The sequence below is a fragment of the Ostrinia furnacalis genome, unplaced genomic scaffold (assembly GCF_004193835.3).
Source record: "Ostrinia furnacalis isolate ACB-3 unplaced genomic scaffold, ASM419383v2 OfSCF2491, whole genome shotgun sequence".
In the NCBI taxonomy this organism is placed as follows: domain Eukaryota; kingdom Metazoa; phylum Arthropoda; class Insecta; order Lepidoptera; family Crambidae; genus Ostrinia; species Ostrinia furnacalis.
The window spans coordinates 1,544,373-1,554,432 of record NW_021132730.1 but is presented as its reverse complement, the minus strand read 5'-3'; the positions used below and the strand labels follow the sequence as shown (position 1 = coordinate 1,554,432).

The 10,060-nt window shown below is 38.7% G+C and overlaps 1 protein-coding gene across 6 annotated transcripts; it reads left to right on the top strand.

Moving 5' to 3' along the window:
• The first annotated feature begins 3,463 nt into the window (after positions 1-3,463).
• On the top strand, positions 3,464-9,781 carry LOC114355741 (uncharacterized). Of its 6 annotated transcripts, none has more exons than XM_028308739.1 (3): positions 3,464-4,139; positions 4,827-5,042; positions 5,714-9,781. In XM_028308739.1, the coding sequence occupies exon 3, from the start codon at positions 6,448-6,450 to the stop codon at positions 9,250-9,252; it is 2,805 nt and encodes a 934-aa protein (XP_028164540.1). In that variant the 5' UTR covers positions 3,464-4,139; positions 4,827-5,042; positions 5,714-6,447; the 3' UTR covers positions 9,253-9,781. The 6 variants fall into 5 exon arrangements, with proteins under 6 accessions (XP_028164540.1, XP_028164539.1, XP_028164538.1 ...); XM_028308738.1 differs by having other exon boundaries at positions 4,344-5,042; XM_028308737.1 differs by having other exon boundaries at positions 3,464-4,439.
• The last annotated feature ends 279 nt before the right edge of the window (positions 9,782-10,060 follow it).

Below are 10,060 nucleotides of genomic sequence, written 5' to 3'. Positions count from 1 at the left end.
CTTTCCGCCCGCGGCTTCGCCCGCGTGGAATTTTGTCTGTCACAGAAAAACTTTATCGCGCGCGTCCCTGTTTCAAAAACCGGGATAAAAACTATCCTATGTTCTTTCCCGGGACTCAAACTATCTCTATGCCAAATTTCATCAAAATCGGTTGCGAGGTTTAAGCGGGAAAGCGTAACAGACAGACAGACAGACAGACAGACAGACAGACAGACAGACAGAGTTACTTTCGCATTTATAATATTAGTTGGGATTAGTTGGGATGGGATTCACAGGAAACAAAGGTCGCAACTTCGCTAAAGAGGATTTCATGAACTCACCTAAAATTGGGACAAATACTCGTATATAATCGACTTCAATGATAGCAATGAAGTATGTAGGGGGAGTCTTTTAATTGCGTTTGCCACATTAACTTGTAGATTTAAATGAAATATTTAACCTTCATCATTTATTTATTTATCGCCAGGCTTTCGAGCTGTCGCGCCGCGACATCGTCGGCTCCAGACAATTGATTTTTTTATTGAGTATGCTTGCGTATTAAAGTATTGTGTGAATTTTAAATACATAAGGTAGGTACTTGATTTATGTACTAATTGTGTTAATAAGTTACAAAGTAACGTCTATTCTAAAAATTGACCCTAGAGACAGCCCGCTCTGCTGTCAGTGCTGTCACGTCAGTATCACCATTGTGCTGCAATCATCGCCATGTGCGATACCGCGGCGCCGCTCGCTGTTCAATTAGTTCTTTGATCTCGCGCGGGGCCGGACAAATTGCAATCCCGATGCAGCGTGATTACTGCTCGGTCAGAACCATTGACACATTAAATCTGTCGCTGCTGTTATGTGGTGAGCCATCAACGTCTAAAATTATTGCTTTCTGCCACTACCACAACAATGAGCTAGAATAATTGTATTGCAATTAGGTATCTTAAGATCCCTTCGATTTGAATATTGCATCAATATTGCATTATTCAGCTCTTCAACTTATAGCTCTTTAAGTAGATTTCGATGTTAAATTGATGACTAAACTTGATTACGAATTATCTACGCAAATATTTACCAAAAATTGAGATCCACTTCGATTCGTTCCAATTACGGATGATCAGAAGTAATTAATTTGCATAATTGGAAGAAAATTACAGCATTGAAATGCTAAATAGTCGAACGAGACAGAAGTGGAAACGGAAATTTGCATAACGGCGGAATTAATTACGGCGGGCACAAAGGCCGCGTGTAGTTTGCCGAAAAGATTCCCGCGCGCGGGAGCAGGTGGAGCGTCCACAGGTTATCGTGCCTTGAGTGATGCGCGCTCGGAACAATTTGTGCATCTAATTGGTACAACGGCAATCAATTCAAAATTGCTGTCATCTCCCAGGTACTTGAATGTTCTGATCTGATTTATTCTCATTTTATTTTTGACAAGTTACACTTGAAGCATTTTCTTTACTTTATTTTTTTTTGCATAGATGCTACCTCAAAGAAGTTAAATGTGTAAACTTAAGTTTATAAAATCTTCTTTTCGAATAAACTGGATGTGGGTTAAATAACGTTCCAGAAGAAAGAGAGATCTTGCCAAACAAAGGCACTATTTCCATTGCAAACAATAGACAATGATAAGACATAGGCTTCCATTAGGCGGCGAGCACACATCATATAAAACATCCGCATGTTATTATTGCTCTGAAAATACAGGTCTAATGCCTGCGCGCGATATGTGGGTCAAGTCGCCATCCCGCACAATGCGGCCGCGGCGGGCGGAGCGGGCGAGCGCGGGCAGGACACAAAATACAAATGAGCAGAAGACAATCTACATACAACGTGCGCTCGACTAACGCACACAGACACTGCTCACGTACCGGGTTATCTCGGACCATCTCGGATTACTGAGAACGCGAGTGTCGTTCGCTTGACACTGACTATGAAAGCGCAAATGACGTGGTCTTGTAACAAATATTTTATTGCAGTACTTGTAAGCTGTGTAAGGCTTGTATTAAAAAATCTAATGAGGAAGATGTAAATAAAAATTAATAATCGCATTTTTATACGACCGTACGTATGATGCATGATGATCCAAGACGCGCGACTCGCACTGACCATAAGGGCTACCTTTTTCTTTTTTTATTATTTTCTATTGACGTTCATAAGTGCCACTTGTGGTCTAAACTGAATAAATATTTTTGATTTTGATTTTTTTTGATTTTCTGCGGAACGATCACTTGCTGAAAAACGCCGAGTTGCGTAAAAATTACTGCCCAGCAAAATATTCGAGCACGAACCATAAAAATTCTACGTGACTATCGTACAAAACGGAGTTTAGTTTTTGTTAAGAATTCACAAATAATGTGAGTCGTAGATGATGTGAGATAAGACTATTTTTAAAAGTTTACCAATCCAAATGATAAGTATTTAATTTATTAGTTAGGGAAAATTCTCCAGCTTTAAGGAACTTTTTAGACCGGAGGTTAGGTAAGATGGGCACAAAACAAAAGCAAACTAAAGAGTATGTTTTTTGTATTATATTATGATCGTTTAGCGTGTTACGTTTCTTTATAAGTAGCTATGTAATGTACTACAACTACTAAATATGAGAACAACATCACCGCCAGTGCACTCCATTAGTATAAACCGCGCTTTATCAAAAGCTTTTATGACTGAACTTCGATTCACTTGCATGGTTTGTTTGAAACTGGAGTTGTGATCTTAATCCGATACGGAGCAACAAAACTATTAAGCTTCTAAAATCGTACGATCGTACCACCACGAAATAGCCAATTTGGAAAGTTTTCTTTATGTTCATTACTTCTGTAAAGATGAATTATTTCAATATTGAAAATGGGTGTAACTTAATATGTAATGTGGGTTATACATATAAACAAATACACCTATAGAAAAAATAAAGTTTAATAAAATTGAGAACAACAACATTTTGAAGTTAATTGAAATTCCAGTCTAGTTAAAATGTTAACAGCCCAGCACAATATCTATTGTAGAGTTGTTGGGTTCCAACACTAAAACTCATTCATTCCTTCATTCGTTCGATCTTGTGACGTATGTATTTGAGCGCCTTTCGCGCCCAGTAGCGTTTCGTACTCCGGCCATTACACTTGTGATTGTGTGTATTAAACTGTGCAGACCTGGCAATAAACTTAATTAGTGAAACCACGGCCTTTCAATAACAACACCTACTACAACAACTTCGCTGCCCTACATGGTCCTTCGAGCTTCGAACTGCCTGGTCTGCACCATTGTGTATAAAGTGGGACAGGAGCCGCATCATCGCGCAACAAAACTCCTGCATTGTGCCTACATACACGTGAAAACTGCATTCACATAGTGCCGATAGTGCGCATCAAGAAATCGCACTCATAATACAACGGGAGCCGCATCATCGCGCAACAGAACTCCTGCAATTATATCTACAAAAATACAGTGGAAACTGCATTCATATAATGCGCATCAAGAAATCGCACTCATAATACAACGGGAGCCGCATCATCGCGCAACAGAACTCCTGCAATTCACACATAATACAACAACGGGAGCCGCATCATCGCGCAATATAACTCCTGCATTACCTACTTTTGTGGAATTTGCATTCATCTGCATAGTGCGCATTAAGAATCACGCACTCAATACTGCAAGAAAAATCGTTCATCGTGTGCAAAACCAGCAAATTGCAAGATATCAAGCAAGTCAGTTTTGCAACAATCATCAAACGTCATCAAACGCAACCCGGCATTCCCGGCAAGACGGCGGGTTGGGGGGCGCCGGAACACGAGGCCAGCAACAAATTACTTCACGAAGTGGGCGTGACATCCATCTTCGCGCTGCCTGAAGTTTCCGCGCGCATCGAGGATTGGCCAACGCACAACATCGTTCGTTCTCTCGTCGGTCATCGTTCACTTGTTCGCTGCTGCTTCGGCTGTTTCCGCTGCCATCTGTCAACGCTGTTTACCGCCGACGCCATTTGCTTACAGTGTGCAGTGCTATTGTTTTTAAGTCGAAAGACATAACTCGTGCAGTGATACTCGTAGTGTGTAATTTTAAGCCACATAGTGATTTATAGCATTTGTATTTTATTGCATTTGACAAGACAATGGAGCTGAACGAGCTAATAGCCGCGCGAGGCTACGTAAAAGGTACGATTACACGATTAACTTCACTTGTTTCGACACCGCAGTCAGTTAAAAACTTGTCTAAAGAAAACTTAATGGCTAAGAGGCAAAAATTGATAGACTCCTTTAGTCAATACGAAAAGCTAAATATAAAGATTTTAACCATCCAACCAGAGGACAAGGAAAATGTCGAACTTTTTGAGGAAAACTATTACAACATCATATCAGTAATTGACCAAGAACTTAACAGCCGTGATAATAGGAATCACTCAGCTCCAATGTCCAAATTGCATTTACCACCAATTGATGTACCAATATTTAGTGGTAAGTTCTCGGATTATGTACCATTTAAAAACTTATTCCACTCATTAATAGATCAAAACGATTCCATTGACAATGTTCAAAAACTGTATTACCTTCGATCATATTTAAAAAATGAGCCATTAGATCTTGTAAAAAACTTACCCTTGACTAGTGAAAGTTACAGTCAAGCAATTAAAATTATTGAAGACAGATACAACAACAAACACAAACTCGTTAATGAGCATATTTGTTTATTGTTGGATCTTAAGCCAATCACAAAATCCACGGCAGTTAATTTAAGAGAATTTGTGTCCAATGTAAAACAACAAATATCTGCTTTAAGTAATTTGGAGCCAAACGTATCATTTTGGGATGCTATAATATTATGTATTTTGTACCGCAAATTAGATGCATACACGTCACGTGCATTTCAAATGGAAAGAGATGCCACGAAGGAGCCAACTATCAACACCTTCCTTGAATACTTGGATAAGAGAGCGCTGGCGCTTGAGAATGCTGATCCGGGCTTCCACGGGCAGCAACGCCAGCCGCAAAAGGAGCAAGGCAATGCCGTTGGTAGGATGGTAGCCTACACAGCTGCGCAGGAGTCTACATGCTTATACTGTAAGTTGAAACACAAACTTTATTTATGTAACAGTTTTAAATTACTGCATGCAAAGGACAGAATTAAATTTGCCAACGATAAAGGCCTGTGTAATATTTGTTTGGGGGCTCACACCGGAAAATGCAAATTTCATTTTCGGTGTGCAGAATGTAAAGAGGCCCACAACACATTGCTGCATTGCAGCGCACATAAGAGTAATAACTCAGATAAAACTCATACGGCATCATCATCCACTGCTTCCCTAGCAGCAAGCAATAATAATAATAATGATGTACTTTTACCCACAGCTAAAGTCAAACTTATTGCTCGAGATGGTACCGAAGTTTACTTAAGAGCCCTACTAGACAGTGGGTCCCAGCTGTCCTTTATCTCACAAAAGGCAGTAAGGCTGCTTGATCTGGACCTCACCGATAGCAATGTCAAAGTAGTGGGCATAACTTCAACACAGACAAAGTTAAAGCATTGCTTACCTTTAGAGATTTACTCAATAACTTGTCCATATAAAATTTCAGCCACTTGTCACGTTGTTGATCAAATCACATGCAATTTACCTCAACACAAATTCAGTTCATCTGACATATTGATACCTAAAAATATTAAATTGGCTGATGATCAATTTAATATACCAGCTGAGATTGATGTATTAATGGGAGCGGACGTATTTTTCCAGGTGCTGCTGCCTACAGAGCTGCCGGTGCTGCCTGAGCGCCAGCAGTCTGCAACAGAGGCCGGCACTCCGCAACCACGTCTTATCAACACTTATTTTGGATACATAATTGGAGGTACCTTACCACACATTTCATCTAAGGTCTGCAACAAGGTAACGTTAAAGTGTACTACTTGTGAGTCTGACATTAATGAAACGTTAAGTAAATTTTGGAAAACAGAAAGCGTTCCTCAGATCTATGATGAAAGGTCATCAGAGCAAGAGCTCTGCGAGTATATTTTTAAAAGTACTGTTCAGATGAAAGAAAATTGTTTTGAAGTCTCTTTACCTTTAAAATTACCTCTTGATGAAATCAATGATACTCTAGGTGATTCCTTTAATTTTGCTTTAAAAAGATTTTTAAACTTAGAGAAAAGGCTGCATAATGATCCATATCTTTTTATTGAATACCAAAAATTTATTCATGATTATATTAACTTGCAACATGGCCAATATGTAGATATTGAACTGTATGAATTGAATAAAAATGCAGTTTATTTCTTGCCTCATCATGCAGTTTTAAAGCCTGACAGTAAAACTACTAAATTGCATACAGTTTTTGACGGTTCAATGAAGACTAACAAAAAGGTGTCTTTAAATGATTTGCTTTTAATGGGCCGACTGTACAAAGAGATTTGTTTGAAATTTTATTACTGTTTCGTTTTGGCGATTTTAACTTTACTTCCGACATAAAACAAATGTTTCGAAATGTGCGTATTATACCGGAGCATGCTAGTTTGCAAAACATACTATGGAGGGATAGCCCTGATGAACCTATTAAGTGTATACGATTAGACACGGTTACTTATGGGTTAAAAAGTTCAAACTATTTAGCAACTCGCTGTCTAAAAGAATTAGCAATGCAACATAAGCATACCTATCCTCTGGCTTCATTTATTATAGAGAACTGCACATATGTTGATGATATCCTGTATGCAAATAATAATTTAGATATTATCCTAGAGGCAAAATCACAACTTCGCAAGCTCCTAAGCTTAGGTAGTTTTCACACACATAAATGGTCATCCAATGATAATAGGGTACTGACTGACATTCCCTCAGCTGAACGCCACTTTGATGATATAGAGCTTCAGCAAGACAACTGCCTGTTAAAGACGTTAGGTTTGAAATTAATAGTTAAAGATGACAAGTTCGAAATGTCTTGTCCAGAGCCATGTAATAATAATAATTGCACAAAAAGAGACATTCTTTCATATATTGGGAAAATGTATGATCCCATGGGATTTGTTAGTCCTATAATTGTGCAAGCAAAGGCTATCATGCAAAGGTTATGGGTTTCTAAAACCGCCTGGGATTCCACGCCTGATGATGACATTAGGCATGCGTGGCATGAGTTTTCCGCTGCATTAGCTATGATGGAGCCAATTTATATTCCTAGAAATATACATGTTAATAATACAGATAAAATTGAATTGATAGGATTCTCAGATGCATCCAGTTCTACGGCATATGGATGCTGCGTGTACATGCGAGTTACAGATATTAATGGTAATGTAAAAATGCACTTGCTATGTTCAAAATCGCGCATCAATCCGCTTCAGGACAAAAACAAGACTGTGCCGCGCTTAGAGCTTAACGCAGCCCTGCTACTCTCTATTCTTATGTCAAAGGTCTATTGCACGCTAAAATTAATACATAATATAAACAATGTTTACTGTTTTACTGATTCAAAAATTGTACTCGCATGGTTGCACGCAGAACCCATGAAACTTAATGCATACGTCGCGAACAGGGTTAAAGCGATCACCAAAAATCTATCTGTTTGTCGCTGGCTTTATGTAAACACTGAAAACAATCCTGCGGACTATGTAAGTAGGGGCGTTTCACCCAGTGAGCTTCACGATTGTCGCATGTGGTGGGATGGGCCTGAAATTTTGCTCGATAATAAATACAATTTTGACTCTGAAATAGATTTACCTGCAAACTTACCTGAGACCAAGTCCGGGTCAGCATTCTCTACCAGTCAACTCTCCACATACACTGGTGACATTTTTGATCATTTACGTAATTATTCTAGCATACACAGGATGGTACGTACGTTGGCTTATGTATTGCGGTTTGTAAACAACATAAAAGGTGACAAAATATCTTACAATTATTTGTCATCTTCTGAATTGAATAATGCTTTATTGTTGATAATTAAGAATGAACAAGAATTATATTTTAAGGACGAAATTTCATGTTTAAGAAATAATAAACCTGTTAAGGGTCCCTTGCAAAGTCTATGCCCATTTTTAGATTGTAAAGGCATTTTGCGTGTTGGCGGCAGACTACACCATTCTAATATTCCATATGCACATAAGCATCAGGTTATTTTGCCCAAAAAATGTCATATTACTGATTGTATTATAAAGTCTGAGCATGAAAGACTGTTACATGCGGGACCGAAGCTATTATTGTGTAATTTAAATCAAAAATTTTGGATTACAAACGGTTTAATGTATGTTAAGAAATTAACTAAGGATTGTGTATTATGTTTCAGACACAAGGCTAGTGCCTCCAAGCAGTTGATGGGTTCCTTGCCAGCCGATAGAGTGACCGCTATGAGTCGCCCCTTTGAAAAGGTTGGAGTGGATTTTGCTGGGCCTATAAATGTAAAACTTTCGCGCGTGAGACGCTCCCTGGTGGGTAAAGGCTATATCTGCGTATTTGTATGCTTTGCTACAAAAGCGGTTCATCTTGAACTCGCATCAGATCTTACCACAGAAACCTATCTAGCGTGCCTCAAACGACTTATCTCTAGAAGAGGGTTGCCCAGGGAAATCTACTCTGACAATGCTAGCACCTTTAAAGGCGCACGGAACCAATTAGCTGAGCTCTATTCACTGCAGGCATCTGGTAGTCACCAAAATAAAGTATGTCAATTTGCTGCCAATCAAGGCATAAACTTTCATTTTGTTCCGGCCTACTCGCCTACATTTGCGGGACTTGCAGAGGCTGCAGTGAAGAGCACTAAATACCACTTAAAAAGAGTGTTACAATCACAATTGTTAACCTATGAACAGATAAATACAATTTTAATTGAGATTGAATGTATATTGAATTCAAGACCACTTATTCCATTGTCATCAGATGTAAATGATTTTAGTTACTTGACACCGGGACATTTTTTAATAGGAAATTCATTAACAATGTACCCTGAAAATGATGTAACAAATATTCCTTCTAACAGACTTAAATTTTGGCAGCTATGTAATCAAATTAAACAATCATTTTGGAAAATGTGGTACAAGCAATATCTTAATAGTTTGCAAAATAGGCCTAAATGGCTAGATGTTTTACCCAATGTAAAGGTAGGCACAATTGTAATTTTGAAAGAGGATAATGTACCTGTAATGTCTTGGCCCATGGCTAGAGTTACTAAGGTTTTTCCTGGTCATGATGGCCGTGTAAGAGCGGTAGAAGTAATAAGGTCTAATAGAAAGAGCCATGTGCGCTCTATTCGTAAAATCTGTATCCTACCTATAGATGATAATAATTAATTTTAAGTAACGTTAATTTTTAAGTAACGTTAAATATTATTCGTAATATCTGTATTCTACCTATGGATGATAATAATTAATTATAAGTTAATGTTAAGTACTAACTAGGTAACATAGTGACAAATAGGTTGCCTTGTAGCGCTGTACTCCCATTTTTTTGTTTTCCCTTTGGACATCGTTGTTCATTGAGTAGTAACTAAACTTTGTATAAGTAAAATGTATTCACCTTTCATATGAAAATTAATATCTTATGTAAGTCTATACATGCGTCACAGTTCCTTTTTTATGTATTATAGCTCGCTGTTATTGGTAATTGTAACTTGCTTATAAATAAGAGTTCTCTCCTTTTGTAGAGGTGGAGCATGTTGGGTTCCAACACTAAAACTCATTCATTCCTTCATTCGTTCGATCTTGTGACGTATGTATTTGAGCGCCTTTCGCGCCCAGTAGCGTTTCGTACTCCGGCCATTACACTTGTGATTGTGTGTATTAAACTGTGCAGACCTGGCAATAAACTTAATTAGTGAAACCACGGCCTTTCAATAACAACACCTACTACAACAACTTCGCTGCCCTACAAGAGTCATCAACGAGTAGAGCACTTGTGACAATTGGATAACTCCCTGTTGGGACGTGTTATGAAAATGATTGTGCACACCGCAGGACACGCACCGCTAATGCCGCCACGAATATCGGTCGTGATTAACGCCGCGTCGTCGTCGCTGCATATTTAACGAGCATTACCGTTATTGTAATAACGTTACCGCGTTATCGGCCGCCATCGCAGACAGCGGTTCACGCCTCGCTG

Coding starts and splice junctions, on each gene's coding strand:
- LOC114355741 (XM_028308739.1), top strand. CDS start 6,448: ATGTTTCGAAATGTGCGTATTATACCGGAGCATGCTAGTTTGCAAAAC.